Source organism: Limulus polyphemus, unplaced genomic scaffold, assembly GCF_000517525.1.
Source record: "Limulus polyphemus unplaced genomic scaffold, Limulus_polyphemus-2.1.2 Scaffold130, whole genome shotgun sequence".
NCBI lineage: Eukaryota > Metazoa > Arthropoda > Merostomata > Xiphosura > Limulidae > Limulus > Limulus polyphemus.
In genome coordinates, this window is record NW_013665740.1 from 254,946 (window position 1) to 271,692 (window position 16,747).

The window sequence follows — 16,747 nt, forward strand, 5'->3', positions numbered from 1 at the left end:
CCCAATACTAAAGGAACTGAGACTATATACTGTCGTTCCTAATTCTGAACAACCGAACACAGAAAATTTTCCTGTCAACAATATCACACCACTCACCATCCACGCTACGAAATTGATTCTCACTCTTATAACGCATCCACAGCTTAAAATGAAGAGGATATTTTATGATATCATATGGATTCAAGCTCTCTCGACAGCTTCAAAATCCAGAGCTTTATCATAGGACCAACCCACACCCAATTATATATCAAACAGGTAAGTTCGCTTCGAGTTTTGTCATAGGACTAACCCACACTCAATTATATATCAAACAGGTAAGTCCGCTTCGAGTTTTGTGCTGTCAGGTATAAGACAGATAATTCCTTTCAAAGATTACAACAATAATAAACAGAATGCAATATATACAGATCTATTAATAATTGAACTTCATTGGTTTATAATATGAAGTTATTATTGTTTTATATGTTGCTATGCCACTAAAATGATTTTTATATAAACATATTTGTATAAATGTTTGTATGTGTGAATGTTTACGTGTATTATTGTGAAGTTGTAGTTGTATAGATGTAATAACAATACAATATTATGATACAAAGTTACAAGTTTTCAAATGAAAATATATTGCCAATATACATCAGTGAGAGATATTGTGATAGAAAGTTAGTTTAGTGTACATACCGAAAAAAGATCAAACTTGATCATCGCTTTCTTCAAAATTAACTAGTAAATCTTAGACTTATAAAAACAACAAATGTTTTAATCAACGGCCTAATATAGTAAGAATTTCGTTAAATCTAGCGCTTTAAAAGTTACTGTTCAAACAAAGTTGGCAAACCACTAGAAAGAAATAGACTCAAAATATGTTATAAAAATCATAAAATCTCCACATTTTCCCTATATATTCCTTTTAATTTTTCCATTTTGGATTCAAAATTACAGAAATTTTCGTCTCTCATCGTCAAGCCTAACTGACGAGTTCTGATATTGACGCCTCCCAGTTGCACAGCGGTATATCTGTGGACTAACAACGCTAGAAACCGGGTTTTGATAGCCGGCACAGATAGCCCAATGTGTAGCTTTGTGCTTAATTACAAACAAACAACTAACTGATATTGACGAAATACCTTTTGGAAAGTGGCCTGTTGGAGATAAAAGATATGCTTTAAATACAGTTTTTTACACCAACCAACTGATACTGACGAAAGACCTGTCGGGCAGTAGCCTGTTGGAGATAAAATATATACTTTAAATACAATTTTTCACATCAATCAACTGATACTGACGAAATATCTTTCTGGCAGCAGTCTGTTGGAGATAAAAGATATGCTTTAAATACAATTTTTTACACCAACCAACTGATACTGACGAAAGACTTGTCGGGCAGTAGTCTGTTGGACATAAAATATATACTTTAAATACAATTTTCACATCAATCAACTGATACTGACGAAATATCTTTCTGGCAGCAGTCTGTTGGAGATAAAAGATATCTTTAAATACAATTTTTTACACCAACCAACTGATACTGACGAAAGACCTGTCGGGCAGTAGCCTGTTGGACATAAAATATATACTTTAAATACAATTTTTCACATCAATCAACTGATACTGACGAAATATCTTTCTGGCAGCAGTCTGTTGGAGATAAAAGATATACTTTAAATACAATTTTTTACACCAACCAACTGATACTGACGAAAGACCTGTCGGGCAGTAGCCTGTTGGAGATAAAAGATATACTTTAAATACAATTTTTTTACAAGCTTTTGATTTTTTAGTCCGATAGGGACAAATTATGAGGAATGTGGAAAGAAAAATCTGCTAGCGAGAATTTATCAAAAATGCTAGTCTTATTGATTTTAGCGCTTTATTTTTTTATTTTTTGCACAACAATACTATCCTCAGTGGTTAAAGGTTGAATTCTGGTATTTTCGCTTATTACTTTATTACAGAGGGTTAATAAGAACTTCCAAGAGACGCGGTGTCACGAATGACAGGCTTATCACCTAATACATTTGTTTCGACATATATGTTTGACATTGGACATTGCTATGCCACCGAAGGTAAATTTATGACCCTTTATGAAATAACTTATCAGTATAGAGAAACAACAAAGAGGTACAATGTCTAGATCATATCAATAGGAGCGAATAGGATCAGAAAGAGATAACCACTCCTACATGACAATGTAAAACATACCCAAACAGCATTTCAAATCACGCAGGACATCCGCTAACACTGTCAAAGTTCTCAGACTGGTCACCCAGAAACTCTTTTACTTTGGAGAGGCATAAATAGCGAGTGAATAAGCTTCCAAACTAACCTTTAAATGAGCGATGAAAATCTGTTGTAACGTTGAATGACCTCGACAAAAACGGACGACGATTAGTTACAAGGCATAAGGTGATAAGGACTTTTCAACATAGTAAATATATTTTTTCCTATTTCAATGGTTGCCATAACATATAATGTAATAGATAAACTTAAACTTCACAAAGTATATGGTAAATCTCAGATAAACTCTAGAAACTCTCAGAAGAATATACTGACACAAGTCATGTAAGATGACATTTCTGCACCAAGAAGGTATGACTACATCACATGACTAAGTCCGCAGCTATGTTTCTGTGAGCCTTAGAGAATGAAACCAATATTTACGCAATTCCCTTTTCTGATATACTTCCCCCGAGTGTGCATCCATAGGCTGTATCTTTAATGTGACTTTCTAAATGGATGTCCAGACACAGTGGAGTGACTGCACGATGGAGGAAGTACTTACAAAGGCAGCACGAGTTCTTGAAAATCATTCTTATAAATCATGCTTAATATTCGTAAATGTCGGCTAAGCAATATTTGTCCAAATGAAACATCATACTTCATAGTTGGACATTCAGTTTCTGCTCATAACTATTTAGAGCCCCTAAAGATATAATGTTACTCTTCAATACCGTGACTAAGGTTGATAAGCACTGGTAATATTTATATTGTAGCTCATGTCATTTACCATGCATTAAACTTATCCTCCACTATAATCGAATGTAAGGAAGTTGAATATATGATTTTTATTACACATGACTTTAATATTACACATAATGTCATATCCATATAATCATATCTTTGAGAGAAGTTTAAAAGAAATGTAAAAGTACATAAGAAATTAAATATCATGTTGCAATATTACCTTTTTGTACTACGACATTGGTACAAGGTATTTGCGAATTTGCCTTGAAGCTACAACGATTTGAAACTTTGACTCCATTTCCAAATAAAACGCAAAATGATTATGATATGGAGTTAATATAAAATATCACCTTGACAAGATTCTGGTATAGAAATACACATTGCTTTAGATAAACCTTTAGTGCTTTAACTTATGTAACTTAAATTTATTTGATTAAAGACGATATCTAGCTTATATAACTTAAATTTATTTTATTAAAGACGATATCTAGCTTATGTAACTTTTATTTATTTTATTAAAGAAGATATCTAGCTTATATAACTTAAATTTATTTTATTAAACCGATATCTAGCTTATATGACTTATATTTATTTTATTAAAGAAGATATCTAGCTTATGTAACTTAAATTTATTTCATTAAAGACGATATCTAGCTTATGTAACTTAAATTTATTTTATTAAAGAAGATATCTAGCTTATGTAACTTCAATTTATTTCATTAAAGACGATATCTAGCTTATGTAACTTAAATTTATTTTATTAAAGACGATATCTAGCTTATTAAGGGAGTAGTAATTGTAAAATTTTTAGATATTTTTCCTGAGCCAGTCTTTGATGCAAGTTATTGTGTGTTTGATGTAATTTTTTTGGTAATCTAAACAGCTTAGATTTTTCACGTGTACGAAACAAATTATTAGAGTTAGTTGAAAGTTTAAAAAGTCCAGTGTTTTACATATTAAAACTCCAAACAGTTTGACATATATATATCATTATTTTACTCGTCAAAATTTATTAAGAAGTATACTCTCGACACAGATCTTGATACTCTTCTGCCTTGGTTATAATTTTATTATTCGAATCTTGCTTTAAGTTTGTTAGGTGCATGTAAATATTATTGTGCTTTATTATAAACTTTGCAACCCTATAAACGTTTAATTACAAGTTTTACTAAATTCAATATATATATTGGTTTTCAGAAAATGAGCTTGTATTTTGATTGGGCATATTTACAAACTTAGCATAATCGTAATAATATTTCTGTATACACGTGAAGAACGTATCGTAACGTTTGTTTGTTTATAATAGACCAAAGCCACCGCGGGGAATTGAACTCCGGATTTTAGTGTTCTAAGTTCATAAACGCTGTCACACCGGAGACATATCGTAACGAGTGTCAGAAAATATTAAGATAGTACATAGTGGAACAGCTGTTTGCATTGTGAAATGTTAAAACAATAAAAACATTAGAGGTATATATAAATTAAATCATGGACATCCACTATCAGAACATTTGAAAATTTTTTGACATTTCACTAATTTTCTGTATACACTAATTTTACTATGCTTATAAATGGCTATCCTTACACGAAGACCATCGTGTATTTTAACCCTAGAATTACAGATGTTTTTAAATATATGTTTTTCAAACTATTTATGTAACTACTTTTCTAATAACACACCAGTTAAACAAATTAACAATTTAGGCAAAAGTACCATCAATACTGCAATTAACCTATTTCTTTCTTTCAGGGTTCGTATGGTACCCTATGTATTTTACATAGGAAATTAATAATTCCATCCACGTTTTAGTCGGTTCTTTAACACTGGGTTGTAAAAGGCAAATACGTTTTAATATGACACAGCGTGCAGCAACCTATTGTATCATGTTGAGCCGTAGTTCTTACGTATAAAAAAAGCAAACATTTATAGGGTGAAAATTATTCAGCCCGTCTAGCTCAGGCAGTAGAGCATGAGACTCTTAATCTCAGGCTCGTGGGTTCGATCCCCACGTTGGGTAGTAAGTTCTACCTTAGTTTCAGAGTGTGATGCTTAACGACGTAATACAGTTTTTAAAAATTACTGCCAAGTTATCGATTGATGTGAAAATCATTCCACTTTCATCCTTCTTTGTAACATTTTCACTAATAATTTTGCATTAAGTAAATAGAGTTCTAAAGCGAAAAGCATAATGGCTAAGATATTGTTAATTATTCCTAGGAAGACTGTGGTTTCGATAGTGATGACTATATATCGTTAAGTAGTGAGAATGAAGGAATTTGTTCTTGAAGATATAAACTCAGACTGCTAATAAAATTGACGATGACACAGGTGAAGAAGTGGAAATGCAATTGTAGGAAATAAATAAATGTAATGGTTTACAACATCAACTGGGAAAAGATCATGTGCACATTTTTGTAAAGAAGCAGAGAGATGTGAGGTCCAACTCAACATGCAAGGAGTAATATTGACACAGCATTATCTGCATTCACATTATTAATGAAGAAAAGCATTATGGAGGAAATACTGAAATAGACAAACAAAGAAGGAAAAACTGTAATCAAAGTACTCCTTCCTCCACTAGATATCTGCTGCCTAAATGTTTTATTTCATAGATGAATTCATCTCTAGGATTTTTAAGGGTGGGGGTATTTTTTGTTCATGGTACAATTTTCTTAGATGTATTAGATGGCTATGGCACTGAACTCAAACTCTGCAGTCACGGAATTTAAACTCGTCGCCGAACATGTTCGTCCATTCAGCCAGGGAGGCGTTATATTGTGATGATAATCTCATTATTCGTCGGTAAACAATGGCCCAAGAGTTGGCCGTGGGTGGTGTTGAGTAGTTACTTGTCATCTAATCTATTACTTCAAAATCAGAAACAGCCATGGTAGATAGCCCTTTTGTATATTTGCGCAACAATTTTGTAACAACTATTTTACACCTTATATAGTATAAGGTTGAGATACTGCTGTTTGAATCCTTGAGTTTATGCACTGTATCGTTTCGTATCAAAACGGCTAGAACTATGTAGGTGTGAACAAAATCCTTTGAATGAAATGTATTTAGTTACAGTATGGCGTTTGTCTGGTAAGTACAGTATGGTACATGGCCATTCACTTTCTACTTAGAAAACGGGACCACTGGCCGTTCAGTACGTTTGAATATATTATGATTGTGCTGAGGATATTGTATTCTCTTAACCTCAGAGTCGATGTAGTGGCTCGTGAAATTAATGTGTATTGGTGGTGCAAAAGCAGGTTTGATCGGACCTCGAAACCCCTTTCAATGTTCCTGGATTGTAATATAGGAAAGTTAAGTAATGAACGCCGTTTTCTACAGATGCTTTGAAAAGAACCGATTCAAGAAAAATCAAAAGCGTGGGCAACAAAATCCAGCAACGAATGCAATATCAAAGAGAGCGTGGTCGTTTCAAGTTCCCTCGGGATTCAAACAAAAAACTACAAGGGCAAATGTGAAATATGCCAAAATGTTCTATGTAAGAAGCATTTCAAGAGGTTAGGGACCGGTTGTGCATTTAAAAAAAATTTAATACTACTCTCATTTTCAAATTTTGAAATAATATAATGTTAAATATTATTTTGTAATAAACTAGGAATAAATATACACAAATATTAAACTATAAACAATGTAATTTCTAATTAAAATACATAAAGAGTTTAATCTACAGAAATTTTAAAGTATTTTAGATTTCTTAAACTAAATTTCATTAAATAATCTTCAAGTCCATTTCGAAAAGTGAATTAAGACAGTTTTGGTACAAAGCTCTACAATGGACTATCTGCACTACGCCGATATAATGAAAAGTTTTAGCTCTAAAAATAGTCCTGAAGCTCAATGCTAAGCCACTTGAGAACAATTTTGTTAACTTCTAAAGTACTGTTATTCAGTTAAAAATATACAATATTTAGTTACAAATTAAAAATGTCAAATTGTAAACACATACTTCTTTTCTTGATATGATATTCTATTATGTTACATATCGTAAAGTAGTTCCAGAAATTGGTACAATCAAAATATGCTTGGAAGGAAATTACAATACGGATGTACTGTATTACATCTAACATATGAATAACTACAGTGTTGTTTTTTTATGTATCAGCTAACACTACTACATATAGCAGTAAAATTATATATAAAAGAAGGATAAATATATAAAGCAATTTACACGATTCTCTTAGAGCTTCGTTTTCAATTAACTATTTCACATAAGCCTCATTTTCATTCGGGTTTTAGGTTTTGCATTCTATTTCCGGTGAATTTCAAGACAAAGTCGTGAGTAGTGAAAAATTATTTAGACAGTGCAATAAATAATTCACTTAAGCAGCCAATATACTGTCGAAAGCAATTTCATTAGTGGCAAATAAATATTCATAAAAGAAAGGAAGTTGCGTTTTTTCATATTTTAAGAGAAATATTAACTTCGGTGTAGTTAATTCAGTAGTTAGCTTGTCATACATATGCTTTGCTAGAATTCCAGATTATTTTATAAGCTCTTATGACCAAGATAACCTACGAATTTCTAGAAGTAAAATATTGCATAAGGTAAATGTGAACTCAGCAGAAAAATTCGTATGTAGAATGTACTTTACCTGATCCACCCAAACATTTGTAGTCATCAACTGATGTTTCAAGTTCTGGAAATTAAAACAATTCAGTTATAAGTATTAGCACAGTGACGCAATGAGACTTAAACATTATTCGAGCTAACGAAAGAAACATGGGAGTTTACTTCAAGTGCTTTGGAAAGAGCTTTGGGATAAGAAAACTCATTCGAAAATCAACAGGTCTAAAACTCTAAATTAATCTTTTTTTTTCTATCTGTGTATACTTGTATTCATGTTTTCCCTGTATGATCGGTTTGATGATTCATAAAACATTATTACTTTTTAAACCTTTGCTTCTGTTAAACTTAAATTTAGATAAGCCTTACACATTTAGAGATGTTACAAAGAAATAATTTTGTTTTTCCATCAAACCATTTGGGAAGCTCAGTGCGAATATTCAAGCTTTTCTATATAAATAAATAAATACACTATAAATTTCTTGTTATAAGCTTATAGATTTATTAAGTTCCTAAGAGCTTTGTATTTGAAAACTGAGCCTTGAAATGTAAATCTGTTTCATAATAATCAACTCTACTATGATATATTCTATACCGTACCAACTATGTTTTAAAGAAATAACTGACAGGAAAGTTTCTAATGATATAATTATGCTCAACCCAAAGTGGCATTAGTATTGTAAAACTTTAATTGGCTGTTGTTTTTTACACTAAGGGCATAAACGTAAAAAAGATGTTTACAGAGAAATATTACTATTTAATTGTTAATAGATGGTCCACAAGATAAAGTATTTGATGTGAATTTGCTATCGTAAAATCATTTGTTGTAAAAATGTAATAGTGCTGAGTAGTGTCCAACATGGAAAAAGAAATAACAGAAAACAAACTGTTAAATCGTTTACCTGATGTCCTAATATGACGTTTTAATAATAAGTTTTAAAAACATGCACTTTTATTAATTATTTGATAATGATAACTTTATCTTTTCACTTTTGCTATATTTAAAAAGGAATAATCAAAATTATATAATTCAAAGCTACTAAAGACTTAGTACCAATATCTCAAGAAATTTGAACAGTTCCAGTTTTTAGCAGATTTTACTTACGATATCTATAAGCTGTGCTAGTCGAAGTCCGAGCTTGACTGTCAGTTTGTCAGTATGGTTACTCACCGGACGAATCAGCCGGTTGTAACCGCTAAGGATATCGTCAAGTAACCGCTTGGCGTCCGGGTGAGCTTGGCATCTCAAGTTCCCAGCCAGTAGCCCCAGAACCAGAATTATTCCACAGCGTAGAATCTTCCAGGCTTCTCGACTTGTAAAGTGCTTCATTTAAGCAGTTTTAATATATCTGAATAAATTCCAAGCTACCACCTACGATGTTCTTACTCTGCCCGTTTACCACGTGGGAGTTTTTTAGTGTTGTTCATTGATTCATAACTTAGATTTTGAGAAGTGTTTCAGATGTTCTCTGATTCAACCGTCTTTAGATATTATTAGCGGCGGGTAAAGAGTAGAAGGTTGCGCTATGCACACGCGTTTATCCTACTGTCAACACTCGCTGCTCTAACAATCGATCGTTGATCGTAGATTCTTACGAAAAGTTCTTTCTTGGTTAAATGGTTACTAGTTGCCCGAAAAAACTTCTCATTCGTTCTCCCGAGGTTTTGGGAGCTAGAGTAGTTCTCTCAGCCTCTGGACCACTGCTGCTCCTGCTGCATCGATCTCGAGTACATCAGTGACTTCTAGCTGAAGTGCCACCTAGCGGAAATTACGAAAGCTTAAGGTGATGGAGTAATATATTCCAGCGGGTATAGTAAGTAGAATGTGCTATATACGTTTTGGTAAAGAACGTTTGTGTTACTTGCCAGAGTATCTTACTCCATTGGCTTCAAATGAACATGATTAGTTATCAGTTGTACGATTATGTGTGCTATAATGAATTCACTGTTGTAAAACGTTTGTGTGCAGTTTATATACTAACGGATCTATAAAGTTATTAAAATAAAATCCCAAAATAAATAACAAAATAATTGAAATCGTAGAATTGAGGTTTCTTAGGTAATAGAGTTTTATTTATAATCTGTCTGCAATTTTTTTGTATATTGTCGGCAAAAATATACATATCGGTTGATACAGAAAATACTACTGTATATTGTTGGCATAGTATTTTCAGTATCAACCGATATGCTTTACAGCATTAATAATATTACATTAATAAAAAGAGAAGAAAGTTTTGAAAAGGTGAAAATGCTGATGGACTTAGAAATCATCGAAAAAAGGTCTTTCTTTATGTAGTCCCCTTTACGTTTACACATAATTTTCTCATTCTACTTATTCATATTTTAATTGATGTAAGAAATAACATTATCTCAAAGTTTCAGTTAAGCAACTCCCCATCATGAATGTTATTCTCTTCTTATAAAACTACACCAGACAAGGAAAATAATTGACTTTAGAAATACACTGCAGAATCTGTTACTCATAAACGTTTATTCCAGTTCTTGTTTTGCAATCTTACAATTGTGTGTATTTAGATAAAGTTTGTTACAATAGTATGATCTCTAAATAGTCCTGTAATTTTAAACTTCGTGTAACAACAACAATATTTAGTTGTTTTCATTGTCTATTAAATTACTAAAACCCTTCATGAACTTATGCTGTAAGAAACAGGTAATAAATGGCATTGGTCATTTTTTTAAAGTTTGAAGAAATTTCAGAAGTACTTTAGCATTATCTTGACCGAACCATTTATTTTGAAACAGAGGGACTGCTCTCCAAAAGCTGTACAACAAAAATTCTGTTTTTAAAGCCTGTTTCAAGAGTAGTATTTATGTGGATATTTTCTACTAAACAGTTTGGTCTTGCAACTCTGTTCATTGTTGTTGTTTGTTGAAATTCGCACAAAAAAAAGCTACTCGAGGGCTATCTGTGCTAGCCGTCTGTAATTTTGAAGTGAGAGACCAGAGGGAAGGCAGCTAGTCAAAACTACCCACCGCCAACTCGTGGGATATTCTACCCGAATAGTGAGATTTGAGTGTAACTTTTTTACAAATTGTGGAATGTATTTTTTTGTAGTAAAAGAACGTGAACCACGGAACCTTTGAACCATAGTCTGTCACCAAACCTATTAGAACACCGACCTTTTTTATTGAAAATTATGCAACTATAATGTTATATTCAGTGTTTTCCATAACAGAAGTGTAATCTGTATCATCATATTCCCCTTGAACGTCATTTCTAATAACAATTCTTCAGTTTTTATTAACTTACACTGGTGTTTTTTCATTATGTGGTGCTGTACTTAGCATTATAGTTCACTCCAACTGAACATGACAATACTGCTTCACAGTTTACTAGCTTAACCTCACATTTCATACTTTGCCTGTTCTGGCATTCCCATTGGAATTTATATGACAAGTACGTGCACTATACAAGTGACTGTACAGTTTTGTTTTATAGCCTATAGTGGGTTATTACATCTACGATAATTATATTTCAAGGAGAAAAACTCCATCATTAGTTGTGCAGTACAAATATGCCTTGACTGCTTTCTTCAAAAGTCCTTTTCAGAGATATTTCGATAAGTAAGTTACACTAATTTTATCCGGTGGTTATTTATTGCCTAGATACAGTTTGTATGACGTTACAAGCTACCTCAGCATTTTAAGATGTATATCAAACCACTTGAAAAATGCTTAGGAGAAAATGGTAGTACGTTGATAGCATATACAGTTCACCTTTAATATTTTATTCATTGTGTTTCAGTTATTAGTGGTATAATTTTCCAACTACTCTCGTGACTCGTGATAAACTAAATGGACATATTCTAATAGTTTAAGAAAAAAGTCAAAGTATGAATTTTAAAATTACGTATAAAATGTATAAAACATACGATTATGAAGAAAAGACCAATTACTTAGTATTTCTGTAATTTCTACCTGAGCTGCATCCATATACGGATTTGGGCTAAACGGCGTGGCCTGTCTCACCTAGGGGCCGGGTATGGTCATGTCTGATGTTTAACGACTGATCAAAGGGAGAATATCCGATCAGTAGCAGCCGTCGCCAGAAAGGGTGGGCTCTTCAACCGAATAACGGAATATACCATTACTCTTGTAACGCACCCACAGCTGAAAGTTGAGAACATGTTCAACGATATCAAGGCTCGAACCTTAAACCTTTCGATTCGCAACTCGTATGCTTACCACTAGGCTGCAGGCTGTCCATTAATATTTTAGCTGATATCTTAAGTTTTCATAATAATATAAATGACAATTAATACTGCATTTCTTCTTGTTTAGAAACATTTAAAGGCTACTTCTTAGCTCTCGGGGACAATGATAGGTCATAAAAGTAGCTTATATTATTTTTATTTATTTATTTTTCGTAAGTAATCTACCAATTACTCTAGATATAATAAATAGTCTATTTTCGCAACATTTTGGCTTATCATGTCTGGAGAGATTGACCACTTATCTCTTAGTAACTCCACAACAATAATTTCCTCAGCTAGCTCTAAACGGTTTTTAATTATTTCTTATACAGAACTCAGTTAGGTAATCGTTGAAATTCCCACGTATTCCTAAGCAGTTAACCAATATTCATTTTTACACGTGCGCAAACACGAAATGTACAATAGTTGATATTTAAATTGTCCTAATTTTGAATTTCACACAAAACCTTGATCCTAAGGTGTATTTCAACTTTGGATCTTCACCTTAGTAACCAAAGTTTAGAAATTTTTGAACATTAGTTTAAGAATGAAACCTAAATTCTGGACTGTATACTACATTTTACCTATTCTATTATTTGTGCATACAAAATACTGGCAACATATTTTAAATGTATATTTCTCATACCAAAAAATGTATGTGTAATGACGTCTAAATTTCACAATATTCATAAGTTATACTTCTCAATATTTTCTACAGATTTGGTAGTAATTATATAAGTAATAGGCACACATGAAGGCACCAAAACTTTGCTTGTGTTTCACCATTTTGACGATAGAACCTTCGCCTTCTGCATACAAGTCGTTTAGATAATCCTGGCAGGCCCGGTGGTTAGAGCGCTGGACTCGCAATCTATTGGTCGCGGGTTCGAATCTCTGTCACACCAAACATGTTCGCCCTTTCAGCCGTTATAATGTGATGGTCAATCCCACTATTTTTGGTAAAAGAGTAGCCCAAGAGTTGGCGGTGAGTGGTGATGACTAGCTACCTTTCCTCTAGTCTTACACTGCTAAATTAGGGACGGCTAGCGCAGATAGCCCTCGTGTAGCTTTACGCGAAATTCAAAACAAACAAACAGATAATCCTGGTGGCCATAATTTCATGGAACTGTACGTACGAAAAAGAACAGCTCGTTTACGCACTTATATCTGTATTGATTTTCAAAAGCATTTTGATTTTTTGTCTCCTATTGTTCTCTTTGTAGCCTGAAAATATTTCGTTTTTTTAAGGAAAGAATCTTTAAAACGCCCTGTGCAAAACGCTGTGAAACGCTAATTATCGGATCGCGTTAAGTAACAACGTTAATCTGACTATAATAAGCTATTTTTGTCAAGTATATAACTATAGATTAAAGTGAGGGAAAAGGAGGAGGAATAGAATTTCGTGTAACACTAAATAGAGAATACTTAAATATAACTCTTCTAATGTGAAATAGATCTCGCTCTTTATATTTTTTCGTCGAGTAAATCTATATTGTTTTATAAAAAGCTTCATGTCTACGTAAGACTGTAGAAGCATGTTATATCAACGTCATTTATTATTATAAAAACTTTTAGTATGTTTTTACTTTAAGAGTAATTTTAAATTACCAACTAAAAAGCTAAATACAGAATAACTAAATGCTGTTTAAAAGTATTACATCTAGATAGTTCTAACACGATTACGAATTTATCGCTATGCATCAGAGGTAACGTTTTTAAAAATGTTTTTGTGATTCGATATTTTTGATTCAAAAACAGTATATTCAACGGGTCGCAAAGCAGTAACACATCGGAATAATGCTTATATCTGTAAATAACGTAACATAAATTTATGTTGTTGGTCATACAAATTAATGAAACAATGACAATCATTAGGCTTATACGTTTCAGCCCTCCAAAACAGAACGATTCCTATCTATACCTTGTACTTAAAGTTATAAGATGAAGTTCTTTAATACAAGCTATACAGTAATAGTTCTCAAACTTCCTGAACCTATCTGTACCTTGTACTAAAAGTTATAAGACGAAGTTCTTTAATACAAGTTATACAGTAATAGTTCTCAAACTTTCTGTACTTGTCTGAACTTCGTACTAAAACTTACAAGAAGTTATTTAATACAAGCTATACAGTAATAGTTCTCAAACTTTTATACTGTAAGTAATACATTAAAATGTTATCGTGCAAATGAAACCAAAATGAAACATTTAAATTGCAGAGCCCAGTATTAAGTGACATGTTTAAACTGTGTGCCACAAACTATGTTGATAATTAGTAGGAAGTAATGGTATACTATATTCATACAACACGATAATAAAAAATACGTTTTACCGCACAACAAGTGACTATTTATTCTTTAGTACACAATAATAATGTACTAATATGTGTCTCTGCAGATATTAGAATAATGAAACACAGAGGTGCAACGAATAGAATATCTTTTACTGTGTATCACACGTTTGTCACTAATGAGTATGTGTTACTGAGGTTTTCATATTATGAAAAGAATTATACAATTTGTTCCTCTCAACAAAACGACAAAAAATCATATTACTTCACTAGTAGGAAAAAAAACAATTTCCCAAAGATTACACAATATGTTGATACTTTGTATGATAACACTACTTGCTATGTATCAAACAAGAGTCACACAACAGAAAGCAATAGCAAACCACTGTTGTGTCCTGCCACGAAAAGTCGTGGTTATGTACAGATTACGCAATAAAGTAAAGAAAGAAAAAAAGGACTTAACAATTAACTGCAAAAACAAAACAACAACAACAAAACATGGCGCATGGTTGTAATCAAGAAAAAGAAGGGTCCAAAATGTGAACTAAATATAAACAACGACGGCATAAAACAAGAGGAAAACTTTAATTATCTGGAAAGCTTAATGACGTCCGATGGTAAATGTGATGCAGAAAATTATGAAACAAATTGGTATGGCAAAGATTACATTCCAAAAGATATGAAAGATAGGAAAATATCAATTGAAATCAAGCTAAGAGTGTTACATTGTTGCGAATATCTGTTTCTTAGATATAGCATTGGGCATTAGACAATTTCACCAACTTTGGAAAGGAGACTACAACCAACTCAGATGTGGATTTCAGTAGGATGTTGAGGATAACGTGGACGGATTGTGTGATGAATGATGAGGTACTGTGAAAAGCAGGAACACACGTAGATATGATAACATCAATTAGAAGAAGAAAACTCCATTTCTTGGGTCACACAATAAGATACGACAAGCTAAGCTGGAAAACTTAGAGGTAACAGGAAAACTGAAAGGAAACGAAATAGGTCGAGACTAATTTAAACCAGTAGTCTCATTAAATGAATGAATGTGAGTGAAGCAGAAGCGTTGAAAACAACGAAGGATAAGAATCTGTGAAAGGCCATGTTCTCCAACATTCTTCCCGGATATGGTATTTGAAGAGAAAGAGAGAGAGACAGACATTAAGGTTTCACATTGGTGACCAATTAATGACATTTATATAGCTTGTGTGACACACACACACACAAATTTACTGCACATCACACAGAAGTCACTCATCAAGATGTATATGTGTGGTACACAATGGATGCTGCTGATATACTTATTGACATAAAGCACGAAATTAGCTATTCATTCTATTTTAAACTTCAACCACGTTATATATTGTGTCCTTGCATGCCACATAATGAGTCATTCTCATTTAATATGTTGCACACATCAAAACGTTACTCGTGCACTTTGGTCAAGCAAATATAACTAATAACTATAATTACTAGCATATAAATACTGTTTAATATGATTAAAACACGATCCTTATGTTTACAGCTAAATTTGTAATTAAAAGTGCGTGTTTAAAATTCGCGATGTATTGTAGTAAGTGAAATTAATTTATGACAATTTTCAATGAGCAAAGAATATAATCCTATTACATTTGTTATTTACTTTCATGTAATTAAATGTAAGACAAAAACATGAAAATTAGTAAAGCCTCATATTTTGATGACGCATCCTCTAGTAAATTAAAACAGAATATATATATATATATACCCAGGTATTTTAATTGAATATAATTATGCAAAGCATCACGCAGTCGTAATATTATTAATATTGTTTATATGTTCGCATAAAAATATCAACACCTCTCGTCTATGGTCGATGTGTTGTATTATATTTCATATCTAAATTGGTGATTCAGTCTCTCTAAGATTAAAGTGTAAAAATGTTCAAAATGTTATAATGATTTCTTAGTAGTAGTTTTTGATTTGGATTAAACATATTATGCGTTAACAGTTAATATTCAAACATCGGATAAAATCTACTAGATCACTAGCATTAGGAGCCTACATTTGGGTGTTGTCTATCCTTAACCTGTTTGGAGCACTGGGAGCTTAAGCGTTAGAATCACTGATTAAATCACAAACACTTTGCAGTTACTATACTTAGACAGAATAACTATCTCTTTATAGAGCAAAGCAAACTGACTGAAAAGTATGGATTGTGGATGTATTTATATTCCATTCACACTTCATATTTAACCAATATTCCTACTAACTTGCAAACTCCTCTTGATTACCAGGTTTCAGAACAATTGACATAAACATACTGACTTTCAGAACAATCACAACAACCATTATCAGGGTTCAGACTAACTCACAGATTCCCTTTGATTTCTAAGTTTTTGAATCATTAACATAAACGTATAGACGTTCAAAACATTCTCGACTACCATTGTCAGGGTTGAGACTAATTAACAGACTCCCCTTGATTACCAAGTTTCCGAACTATTGCCATAAACATACCGACGTTTGGAACAACTTTGACTACTATTATCAGGTTTCAAATGAACTGTCAGACTCACCTTGATTACCAGGTTTCTGAACAATTGACATGCACATACTGACGCTTAGAACAATCATAAGTATCATTGTCAGGTTCAGACTAACTCACAGACTCCCCTTGATTACTAGATTTCTGAACAATTGATATAAAC

General features: G+C 32.5%; 1 protein-coding gene and 1 non-coding gene across 2 annotated transcripts in view; one reads left to right on the forward strand and one right to left on the reverse strand.

The window, feature by feature from the left end:
- Positions 1-9,183, reverse strand: part of LOC106473442 (acetylcholine receptor subunit alpha-like) — a 33,688-nt gene extending 24,505 nt beyond the window's left edge. The window contains exons 1-2 of the mRNA XM_013934126.2: positions 8,653-9,183; positions 7,576-7,620 (exon numbers count right to left, since the gene is read on the reverse strand). Of these exons, the coding sequence (XP_013789580.2) occupies positions 7,576-7,620; positions 8,653-8,877 (270 nt within the window). The 5' untranslated portion in view covers positions 8,878-9,183. The remainder of the gene's footprint in view (positions 1-7,575; positions 7,621-8,652) is intronic.
- Trnak-cuu lies at positions 4,907-4,979 on the forward strand. Its single transcript has one exon. It is a non-coding gene; the product is annotated as a tRNA-Lys (tRNA).
- Positions 9,184-16,747: the final 7,564 nt, after the last annotated feature.